We start from the raw sequence: 13,086 nt of genomic DNA on the forward strand, positions 1-13,086 counted from the left end.
GGGCGGTGCCATACGATATGAGGCAAATACGGGTGGCTTAGCCACTGCTCCAACTCAATCTTGTGATCCACCTCTCGCCTAAGTGGCAAATGCTTAGGCAACTCCTCGGGTATGACGTCTTTGTTTTCCTCAAGCAACTTCTCTATGCAAGGCGGCAGTGTCTCTTGAAAACTCTTATCTTCCTCCAGACTTGCGATGGTTGCCACGAACGTCGACTCCCCCTTCTTGATCCCCTTGATAACCTGCATAGCTGAGAGTTGTGCTTGGATCTGTCCGTGTGGCATAGTCACTATAGGTACCATGCAAGCTCATTCTTGCTCCATATCCAAGAGATGTTGGAGGTAGGGTTCAACCAAAGTATGACAATGTCTAAAGAACTCTTTCCCCAATATGATGTCAAAGATATCCATAGCGGTTACGGTAAAGTTTATCATACCTTTCCAAGTTCCCAATTTGACACCAACTCCATTAGCTACCCTACGAGCATTCTGTACCTCGGCATTCACAGTCTTAACCCGAGAGTTGGTTGGAGCAAGCTTCAATTCTAGTCTCTTTACGGTAGCCTCAGTCACAAAATTATGAGTTGCTCCAGTATCCACCATTGCACGAGCAAGCTTGTTGTTGATGGTGAGATCCACGTACTGATTTCCATTCTCGGTATATTGGATAGATTGCTTCGTGACAGCACCGCATAATCCGATCATACCCCAACTGTGCATTTCCCGAACCATGGCACTGAGGCTCTTTAGGTCAGGACAATGCCTGAAGCTGTGCGGCCCTCCGCATATGTAACATCCCTTTTTCTCGGCATGCGCCTTCTTCTCGGCGTAGCCCTGACGGCCACTCGACTTTTTGGAATCTTGAGTATTATAGTATTGTTGTTGTATCTCCTTGCTTTTTCCACGGTCTCCCCCACATTTGACATTGTTAAACTTTGATTCAGCCTCCACTATGGCTTGGTCTATATTTGTGACTTGCCGGCGTTGCAACTCCTGCTTAGTCCAATTTTGCAACTCGTCCATGAAGTGGAACAACAAGTCATCATTGGTCAGGTTGGGGATTTGAAGCATAAGGGTAGTGAACTTCTTGACATAGACATGCATGCTCCTTATTTGCTTCAACTCCCTAAGCTTGCGCCTCGCCTCGTACAAGACATTATTTGGAAAGAACTGTCGCTTGAACTCCGCTTTGAATTGATCCCACGTGCTAGGAGTACATAGACCTTTATCCACGTCGGCCATCTTCCTTCTCCACAATAGCATGGCAGTCTTTGAGAGGTACAACACTGCAGTGTTGATCATGGCCTCATCATCCCTCACTTTGTCATGCTTGAAGTAGTTCTCCAAGTGCCAAATGAAATTTTCCACCTCTTGTGCATCGCGAACACCTTTGAACACTGGGGGTTTGGGAGCCTCGATCTTGGCCTCCCTCGTCACCGCAACATTGATGGCTGCCTCGGTCACGACAACACTAACATGCTCCTCGAGTGACTCTATCTTTGCCTTTATAACATCGATAGTACTCAAAGCCTCCATGAGTCTGCACTCTAAGGTAGTGATGGTTTGCCTTAGTTACATCTCGGCCTGTGTACGTCCTTTCAGGTCATTTCACATACTCTCAATCTCTTCAAGAGTATGCCTCTCGAGAATGTTAAGGGTGCCTTCCACCTTCCCCAAGCGTTGGCCAAAGATTTCCATGACGTCTATCTCCGCGTTCAACTTCATCACCCACTCTTTACCGAGTGAGATATCCTCGGGCAGGACCTCCACTTCATCCTCGCTCGCCTTAATGGCATATGGTTATTGGGATGTAAGCCCTTCGTTTGACACAACCTTGGGTGGTACCTCCTGGCTCTTGTTGGTGGCATTCCTCTTTTTGTTACGACCACTCTTGCCAGTAGCATCTCATATGACGTTCTTGGGTGTTGGCGGCGTTAATTTCTCCGCCGTTCGCCATTCCCTTAGTTATAACCTTTGCTGTGATACCACGTTGTCACGTCCTTAGTCGTTAACTAAGTACACGTGCGACACTTGACAATTTGCTCACGATCTTGCACAACTTGCTCACGTTCTTGCTATGCCAAATCGGCCTTACTACACTCAAGATCGCTAAGAGAGTGGTAGAAAGAACGCACGAGAATTGTTAAAAGAAGCTTTGTATTAGAGAAAACTTGAATTGTTTGCTTGGTGAATTACAAATGGATGCCTCCTTTATATACTAGTCTCCTAGGGGCTAGAGTGTAAATATTAATTGTTACACAAGTCCTTAATATTTACAAGATAAGGGCTTTCTCTATAATTTTCTACAAGGCTAGAAGATTCCAAAAATTTTCCTAGCAAATCCATAGGCATATAGGGTCTTCCAAAGGAAATGTCCATACTTCTCGAAAATCTTCTCACAAATACTAGCTTTTCTCCTATACAAATACTAGCTTTTCTCCTATGTAAGCTTTCGCATGGTATTAATATATGACAAATGGTGCCTATGTGGCATGGTGACGTGGCAGGTCATCACACATAGCCCATTATTTTTTATAATATTATTTAAATCAACTTTGGCCCCACCTTTTCTCTTTTCTATTTTTTTTTCGAGCTAACTCCCCTTATTTCCCCCACCCTCTTTTGTTTATTCTGATCATTTTACCTTTATATATTTTTTTCTGTTTATTTCGCTTTTTAATTATTTTCAAAACTAACTCTTTCATAACCAAATTTAAAGATGCAATATATGTATTCCAAAATTAGACCTTTTTCTCGGACAAAAAGTTCGGAAACAAAAAATCTAATTGCATCGCAAATTTTATCTAGACATAATAAATTAAGTATTTTGTTATTAATATTTGTAAATGTATAAGTAATGTATAAGCACTGTACAATAATTTATAACTGGTCATTGCATACTATTATACAATGTTTATACATATATTATACATTTTTACTCTTAGTACACTTTTTTCCCAAGCCATTGTAGCATTATCTTCCTTTTTATTCTCCAGCTCTCAAATTTTTATACATGAAGTATAACAAGTATAAGAATTGTACAATAATGTTTAACAAGTCATTGTACACTGTTATACAGTGTTTATACGTATATTATACATTTTTACCATTAATACACGTTTTTTTTGAAGTCACAGCATTCTCTTCAACCCCAATCTTTTATACATGAAGTATAACAAGTATAACAGTGGATGCATCTTTTATACACTTTTATATGTTATTATACAAGTATATATACCCTTGTTATACTATTATATAGCATATATACATGTATAATTTGCCTATAAATAAAGCATCTACACTGTATGATAGTGTATAACATATATACAATGTGGATACATTTGTTATCAGAGGCGGATTCAGGATTTTGGGTTCGTGAGTGTTTTATTTTTTTTTTAAATTTATGTGTAACTATTGCCGATCACATAGTATACGCGCATAACTATTTGAACATGACGGTAAAAAAGTTAGTAAAAGAATTTGATGGACTTTGCCACTATAAAAGAACGATTCGTTTTTGAAATGGTCGAACTTTGGAGTTTCTATTTGCTATATAGAATTATTAGGTAAAATAGAAAGAAAAGTAAATAAAAGAGAAAGGTAAAACAAAATTCAGAGAAAATATAGGCTAGAAAAAAGTATAGTAGTATCCGGTCAAAAAAGTGGCTAATTGATAAAATAAAATAGAAGACCTAAGAAGGAAGAAAATAAATGGGGAAACTATAGTGTATGCCTATAAAAGACAAATTATTTACCTTATTTTGCCCATCTTTAAACTATTTGTAACTTTTACATACATGGCCTAAATTTATTACACGCATACCCATTACCCTTTCCCCCGTTTCCCCCCTTTATTCAATAGTAAAGGGTCCGATGTAAATGCAAAGCTCTTCCTCTCTTTCATTATGCAAGCATTTACCTGTAAAAAGGAAGTTTAGTGTACCTATTTTATTTTATCTTTATTTTTTAAAATTGAAAGGAGTTTATTTCTATAATATGCAAAATCACGACATCTATAGATTAGTTATGCAAATAATATTTTATGATAAATATCAATAACAACCTAATAAAATTATAATAAATATAAGTTATATAAAAAATAAATACTATACTAATAGTATAAAATATTTTTATATTATTGTTAATGTATATAACTTAAATCAAAAAATAAAAAATCTCTTAAACTTCAATAACGAATCAACTATGATTCCAGTATTGCTAATGCATGAAATGGTGATGCCTTGCTAGCTGTATCTTATGTTAACTCTTTAAAAGCGGAAACTTAATAATTTATTTTTATATACATTTGCAAAACCCAGTTAACCTATTTATTTTTGAGCAATTTATACTAACTACCTACTCAAGTCAAAATAATTACCTGTTTATACCCATTTTAAAAATAATTGTAATACATACCTATTCCACCAAAATTAATTACCCGTCCATCTATCTCTGCCTAAAAAAGGAGTTGTCATCACGACCTTTTTAGTAGAACTTATATTCAACGAAAGTGATTAAGCTGAAGGCAAAATAACATATCTAAATTTTAGTATAATCGATAATGCACAAAATTGAGTTAATTGTATTATATGACAACTGATATTATTTCAGTTTAATAATTGAATTAAAAAAATCTTTTTTAAACTCTTTGCGTACAATTGTATACCCTGTTAGTATAACTACATACTATACTGGTATCATATGTTAGTTGGAATATTTTTCGGTTGTATTGGCTACATTTAATTGGTACACTATTTGATATATCTTTAGTAATAGTAGAATAGTACAGTATCTTGAATTTTTTTAATTTTTCTTTATGCATGTGTATTATGTAATCATTTTGATTTTTTCTTTATGCGTTTGTTTTATATAATAGTATTATAGTACAATAATTTGAAATACATTATTATATTAATATGTGGTACACTATTTTTTGATTTTTCTCTCTATGCATGTGTATTATGTAATAGTAGTATAGTCATATATAGTTGCCTGAAATTAATTAGTAGAACCGTATACCCTGTTGGTATAATTATATGTCATATTAGTATCATATGGTTAGTTGAAATATTTTTTGGTTGTTTTACCTGCATTTTTAAGTGAATTCTATTCTGAAATTATTTATATGATCATGTTTTGCTGCGTTGGATTTTCTTGTACTTATGGACATAGATTTTGTATATTATGTAACAGTTTTTATAGTTATAAGCAGTTGTTAGAACAACCCCGTATAACTATATACCCTATTAGTATAATTAAATGCTATATTGGTATCATATGCTAGTTGAATCATTTTTTGGTTATATTAGTTGCATTTAATTGGTACATTATTTGATTTTCTTTTAATAATAAGTAATATAGTACAGTATTTTGAAATACTTTATTATAATAATATATGGTACACTATTTTTTTTATTTTTTTCTTTATGCATGTGTGTTATGTAATAGCAGTATAGTCATATAGTTGTCGGAAATTAACAAATAAAATTGTATACCATGTTGGTATAGTTATATGTCATATTGGTATCATATGCTAGTTTGAACATTTTTTGGTTGTTTTAGTTGCATTTTTAAGTGAATTCTATTATGAAATTATTTATATGAACACCATTTGCAGTGTTGGATTTTTTTGTCTCGATGGACATAAATTATGTGTATTATGTAATAGTTTTTATAGTTATAAGTAATTGTTGGAACGACCCCATACAACTATAAAACCTATTAGTATACAGAATGAGCAAGTTGCTTTGCGAATATTTAGCTTGCAATGCGAGTACGTAATTTTCTCATACTTTTATTGCATCCTTTAATGTTTTGGTACAGTAGTATAGTCGCAGATAGTTATAGCAATATTCTAGAGCAATCATATACTATGTTGGTATACATGTATACAATATTGGTGTCATATGGTACTACAAGTCTTTTTTGCTACTTATACTTTTATTGCATTTTCCAATATTTATTATCATTTCTATTCTAACTAGTATATATAGAGATTTGGTAGGCGTAGATTATATTTTCTTGCTCCATAACTGATTGTGTTACTGCTAATGGTAGAGTGTGTACTGATATTTGCAGGGAAGGAGATCAAGGTTTGCATGACAATCACGAGTTGATTCTTAGAATCTGATTATGTAATTTATGGTGCTCAACAACAGTTAGTGTGATATTCAGTGAATTAGATCAAGTGACGATTAATATTATTTTAGTTTAATAATTGAATTAAAAAAATAAGAAAAAGTCAAAAGGTATATTATACTAGTTACATTAAAAAAAAGATGAACAAATATTTACTATATCAATTATTTTTTCTTATTGTATAAAAATAAGAATAATAAAAAATAGTGAAAACAGTAAATGAAATTAGATTATGAAGAGAAAAAATAATATAAAAAAGAAGTTAAATGAAATTAGAAAAGGAACAAGAAATAAAGAAAATAAAAAAGGAGTTAAATGGAATTAGAAAAAGGAACAAGAAACAAAGAAAAATAAATAAATAAATAAAAAAAGGAGTCAAAATTGAGTGTGAAATAAGTTATGATAAAAATAACAATAATACGATTTGGGCAAATATAAATGAATAGAAAAAGAGAAAAAAAAGAAAAAAAAAAGAAGAAAACGAGAAAAAAGAAAAGTAGAAAAGAAAGGAAAAAAGGAAAAACGAAAAGAAGCATAGAAATAAAAAAGAATTGGATAAAAAAGAGAAAATTCCCCACAAAAACTACTATGGGTAGGAAATATAATTAATTTGATGGGTAAAAAAATAAATGGATAGATAATGGTAAATGATTTTATTTTTGTGGGTAACTGTGTCATTCACCACATTTAATATCCTTCTTTGACCAAAGCACCTACCAGGCTTTTTGTTTCATGGGTATTTCCTGTTTCGTCATATAAATTGTAGAAATTTTCTATATAACTATACATACCTCATGTTAAGGTTAATGGGTGATGAATCACCCAAATCTTGTATGTAAATCCGCCACGACTTGTTATATACACTTACCTTACAAAGTTGCTTCCACCCACCATTAAACCTCAATCTCAAAATCATAATCATAATTTTCTTATTAACAAAAAGAATTATTAGCATCAACAAGCACCATTTTTGTAAAAAATCACTAAAGTGAACACAAAAATGTTGTCCGAAAATCAGCACTTCTCAGTTAAATATATTTAAATAAATTAGTTATTTTGTTTCATTGTGGAGCAGATAATGAAAATTATAGAGCATAGAATGCAAGCTTATGAGGAAACAGTAGGGTTGAACTAATCTGAGATAGAAATAATAAAATTAAGCTACATTTTGCAAATTTTGAAGACAAAATGGAGGAGGAAATAACAGAGGGCTTTTGTTTAATAACTTAAGGCAAATAAGGCCGGCGGACAAAGCAAAAGCTAAGGAGAAGATGAGAAAGATTAAGCAACTCAATGTTTTAAATCAAGTTTGATATCTGTAATTTTTTGATATAAGTGAATTATATTATAGATAAAAATTTAAATCAAGTTTGATATCTGTAATTTTTTGATATAAGTGAATTATATTATAGATAAAAAGAGAGAGACAGGTGGAGAGAGAATTAGATGTATCGAGCATGGAGAAAGGACAGAAAAGAAAATACTTTACAAGTGTGTCTTTAGTGTCGGAGTAACATATAGAAACTGGGCCAAATCGATAAGAAGCTAAAATATGAGTCCAATTTGATTGAAATATTGCGCAGCTAATAATGAAGGTTATCTTTTTTATTATTATTACAGGAAGAGGAAGGGAAAAGGGAACAAAACATTATAATATATGGAATCCGACTCCTTAGCACATAGTAAAAGATGAAAGACTACATTACGAGCCACCTCCCGACGATATTTTCTATTTATTGAAAAAATAACGGTAATTTAAGACTTTTATTTAAAAATTAGTTAGAGCTTATAAAGTTTAACCACTTTAAAATTAATCTCAAATTCACGAAATTGAATAAAGTTAATAATATTTATCAGGCGCTGACTTATTGAGTATGAAGTTAAGCTTGAAGAGTCTTATAACCTGTTTGGTTTTTTTTTTTTTAAAATTAAAGTGTTTGGCCAAGTTTTTAGTAGAAAAAATACTTTTGAGTAAAAATAAAAATATTTTTGTGAATTTTTTTAAAATAACTTATTTTCAAAAATATTTTTTTGAAAAGTACTATTGAAAAAAATACTTAGAAGTACTTTTTAAAAGTCTGGTCAAATAGTAATTGATACTTAAAAATATTTTAAAATTGATTAGCCAAAAGTATATTTTAAGAAAATTCCGGTAATTTAAAAGCACGGCCAAACAGACTACTTTTGGTATGGGCGGGAGGTTTAGGCGGGGGCCCATAGACCGGAAAAGATCAGGTGAGCACATCGAAGAAACCCTAGTAATATCCCAATATCGCCAAACCAAGTGCTTCGTGGAGGGAGAAACGTAAATTCCAGTCAAAAGAAAAATCTCCCTCTCCGTAGTCCGTCCCATCGGCCAAATGCTAAAAAAACATTGGTCCCATTCCCAGTCTCAACAAACACGTTTTATCCTTTTCGACGATCTATCCTCTTTTGTCTTGTTTTTCTCCGAATGAGATACACATGCTTGAATTCAGGAATAGTATTCCAAATGCGGCGAAAGTCACAGCTCGAACAATCACTACCTACTAATATTTTAGCGTTTCCCTTTTGGAGTTGACAGAAATATGGCTGCGGAATCCCAATCGCAGAAGAAGAGTTACTGTATCGTCGGAGATGTATATCGTGGTGTCATGATTGTACCCAAGGAGTTGGACCTTTCTCCTACCAAGGATCTCATGCACCATCAAATTAACCTTCAACTCAAGTTCCCTGACGTGGGTCGAGCCTTTACCGTAAGTTCATTTTCATTCTGATTGGACCATTCAGGCCTCTAATGTTACTTTACATTTCGTCCGTGAACCTTGGCTTAACAATGTAGTTGGCGGAAATGCATTCATTTCTGCAGAATTTTACCAGGACTAGAGAAGTCGGTGAATTTCTCAGTGGTGCTTTGGCTGGGGCGATGACCAAGGCCGTTCTAGCTCCTCTTGAAACCATCAGGTTGTAAGATTTACCATGAAGTTTAAAACTGATAGTTACTAATTGATTTCCATTTCTGAGGAGTTATATCTATTCCATCATCTGGATTATGTAATTTCCATAGTGAATTTTGGTAAGATAACTTAATTAAGATATAAAAGCTCCTCGTATAGGATATGAACTTTTGACTTGGATGAATTTTTATTTCCTTTCAGCTGGCTCTTACAATTCAGTAGGTTATGTTACCTCATTTTGTTATTTAAAACATGCAGGACAAGAATGGTAGTCGGTGTTGGGTCCAAAAACATTGGTACAAGTTTTATTCAGGTTATTGAGCAGCAGGGTTGGAAAGGGCTGTGGGCTGGTAACACAATCAACATGTTACGGATAATTCCTACACAGGCAATTGAACTTGCTACATTTGAGTGTGTCAAGCGAGCAATGAATTCGGCACAAGAGAAATGGATCAATACTGGCAACCCCAAGCTACAGATTGGTAATGCTAGCATGAGCTTTTCTCTCTCATGGCTGTCGCCAGTTGCTGTTGCTGGTGCTGCTGCTGGAGTTGCAGGCACACTTGCATGTCATCCGCTTGAAGTGCTGAAGGTATTGACTAGAGATCTTTTCAGTGGGGAAAATAGCTTTGCTTTTCAGAGTGTTAATGATGATCTTCATAGTTGTATCATTAAGTTATTGTGCTTGTTATGACTTATGAGCTTGTGGAAAGAAAAAACGATCTGACATTTTGGTGCTGATCTTCACAGGATCGGCTGACTGTGAATCCTGAGGTCTACCCCAGTCTATGCATTGCAGTTCACAAGATTTACAAGGAGGGTGGAATTGGAGGCTTGTATGCTGGACTTGGGCCAACAATAATTGGCATGCTCCCATATAGCACTTGTTACTATTTCATGTACGAGACAATGAAGAAATCATATTGCCAAGCACAGAAGAAAAAATCTCTAAGCCGTGCAGAGATGCTTCTTATTGGAGCTTTCTCGGGTAAGAATCTCGAATCAAACACAGTAGCTCTCTTTGGTTCAGATTTGCTTGAACTTAATAGTGATCTGCCATTTTGTGATAAAAAAGGGCTGAGCTGAAACTTCTAATTGTCAACTCTAGGGACATTTAGATCATTGCTTAAAAAACACCTTTACTCCTAGCCTAAGTCCTTGTTTCCCCGAAGATTTGTGTATCATGATCAACTTAAAATCTGGAAGTGCTGACTTGGAAATTACAGGTGGCTGTTGAACTGTTCCAGTAGCAGTTCAAGATTGTAGTAGAGTTGGTCCATTGGACTTGCGAAAGTTTACGACTCAAAACCAGATAATCATAATGGGAAATGTTAACAAATTGTCCTAAAAAAAATTAATTTGCTGATGCAGCAAATTCCTGCTATCTAAGGTCCATAAAGTATGCAGGTGCTGTGATGCTTGAATTGATAATTCTCTATCACAATTACTGGATTTTGCGTTTAAGGCCCTTCTTATGTATCACGCTGGTCAAAAGAACAACACCAGAACAAAGATGTAATGTTTTTGTAGTATACTGGAAGAAAAAGGGGAAAGACTGAAACAAGCCTGTGATGCTTTTCTCCTTCGGTGCACGAGATCAAAAGAGCAATACCAGGACAAAAAAGTAACATTGCTGCAGAGAGGATAAAGGACATTCATTGTACAGATTCTGACCAAAGGAGGAGCATCATACATTTAAGTATTTTTTTGATAAATCATTCTGCTGGGGAGTGTCTATAAGATTATAATAGAGGCGCTAGCGAGGTGACTAAGAAGGGATATGGTTTATCTTACACGTGAAATGCTTTTGCTGGTAGAAGACAAATATTAGACGCAAGTGTAATTGCAAAGGAGAAAGGACATTTGTTATACAGATTCCGAACGAAGGCGGAGCATCGTACATTTAAGTATTATTTTAACCAATCATTCTGGTGGTGATTGTCTATAAGATTAGCAAGGACACTAAGAAGGATTATGGTTGAACTTACGTGCAAAATGGTTTTGCTGTTGTAAGACAAATATTAGACGCAAGTGTAATTATGAATGAGCAATTGGTTGTGGTGTTGCTGAGCAATTGATTTAAGTGTGATTGCCATAATGTTGCTGAAGGGGGGAACCCCTCTGATGATGAGATGGTCCAGCGAGTAGGGATATAACGGGATCTTTACGAAATATCCAGAAATATTTTGGTGTAACAAATCTATGTGCATTTGGCTAAACCAAAGGAATAAAACATGAAGTTCTTTCCTAAAACAGCAAATGCACACCATTGATATAATCACATCGATAGTGGTCAACACAAAACAAGATAAGTAAATTAGAAAATTCCTATAGGATGGAGCCGATAGAGATAAAGATTGTGATCTTGTTATTGGAGCGTGGTTTCTATTTGGATGGAGGAAAATGATATCAGTTCTGATAGATCCCGTATATTAAATAAGCAGACATAATAAATCTTTGATATATTTGATTTCCTAAAATAAAGTTAAAATTTTGGACTTCACGAGGCAAGTCAAAGGACTTCATCATTATTGACCTCAAGCTTTTATATGTTAGTATATGATATTTTATTCTTTGGGCCACGGGTAGAACACCTGGTAAAGAGACCCAATCTTGAGTGAAATAAATACCGCAACTTCGATCTTGTTCAAAAAAAAAAAGTAAAAAATAAAAATTGGGTTGCGCTATAGTTAGCTCAGCACCAATCAAGAATCCCCAAGGAATTCCAAGAATTCTTGTTATACATTTGTTCCAAATCCTATAGAATCCTATACCAATTTTTCTTTTGCTAGGCCCATAACTAAAAAGCCCACTTTCTTACGATTACGAGGTTTATTCGAATATGAAATCCAATAAAGTATTGCCCACTTTTAAAGCTCCTTGGACTGCAAATAGGGATGTGATTTTATTTGGGAATATCTGCTGTTCATTATGGTATGCCTTTTTAACCTTGATGAGACTCTATCTGCTTTTATGCTATCTTACTGTAGCCAGTTGTAAGATTACCATGCATTTCTTAAAGAGTTAATGTTATGGTTGATCAGGTTTAACAGCTAGCACTATCAGTTACCCATTGGAGGTGGCAAGAAAGCGGCTAATGGTGGGTGCTTTGCATGGTAAATGTCCACCTCACATGGTGGCAGCACTTTCAGAAGTCATTAGGGATGAGGGTTTGTTAGGCCTTTATAGAGGCTGGGGTGCGAGTTGCCTAAAAGTAATGCCATCATCAGGCATTACTTGGATGTTCTATGAAGCTTGGAAAGACATATTGCTTGCTGATAGACGTCATGTGTTACAGTAGACATAGTAGCACAAGAAATGAAATCGTATTTCCACCCTCCCATGTGTACAATGATTTGACTACTGTAACGTACTCAAGCTGGAAGCTGGCGATGGTAGGATGGGTCAACCGTGGTGTCTGTCATCATGAGATTCATTATAGCTGTGCATCCAGAATTTTTGTTTGCCATCTTCCCCACTCTTCCGTGTGCACTAAGAAATTTCTTTAACATTTCTGTAAACGACAGAACATGCATTTATGATTACTGCAAGAATTACAGGCTTTTGCCTTTGTAATTTCTTCGAGTACTTGTTTCTCAAGGGTCAGTGTTGTGGTACTACTTGGTTTGACCAGATAAACACTCTTAAGCATATCATGGCAAGGGCAGTCAAGTTTGGAGAAGCAAATGGGCCAAAGTTTGTTTTATTCTCCTACATGTTGATAATGGGGACAACGGGGGCTTCTGATTTTGGTGTACTTGGTTGATGCTCTGCAGTGTTCATGTTTTTCTATTTTTCTTTATGTTCATTTGGTTGATGCTCTATACGGCACGCATAAGTTGTGTAATGGTGCAGAGTACTTTACTTGGTAGAAACTTGTTGATAAATTAATGAGACGGGAATATCACATTACGATGATTTTCTTCTTGAAAGGAATTCTTAAGGAGTGAGTGTATACTTTCCATTTTTGACCGTCTCACCAAAATGCTAGCTTTCTTACAAAGGAGCATTTA

General features: G+C 34.7%; 1 protein-coding gene across 1 annotated transcript; it reads left to right on the plus strand.

Annotated features, from left to right (window-relative positions):
• Window positions 1-8,302: 8,302 nt before the first annotated feature.
• Window positions 8,303-13,005, plus strand: LOC107786024 (putative mitochondrial adenine nucleotide transporter BTL1). Its single transcript, XM_016607460.2, has 5 exons — window positions 8,303-8,872; window positions 8,986-9,080; window positions 9,332-9,665; window positions 9,824-10,061; window positions 12,118-13,005. Exons 1-5 carry the CDS (start codon window positions 8,705-8,707, stop codon window positions 12,372-12,374), a joined length of 1,092 nt encoding a protein of 363 aa, XP_016462946.1. The 5' UTR covers window positions 8,303-8,704; the 3' UTR covers window positions 12,375-13,005.
• Window positions 13,006-13,086: the final 81 nt, after the last annotated feature.

This window comes from Nicotiana tabacum, chromosome 4 (assembly GCF_000715075.1).
Source record: "Nicotiana tabacum cultivar K326 chromosome 4, ASM71507v2, whole genome shotgun sequence".
In the NCBI taxonomy this organism is placed as follows: domain Eukaryota; kingdom Viridiplantae; phylum Streptophyta; class Magnoliopsida; order Solanales; family Solanaceae; genus Nicotiana; species Nicotiana tabacum.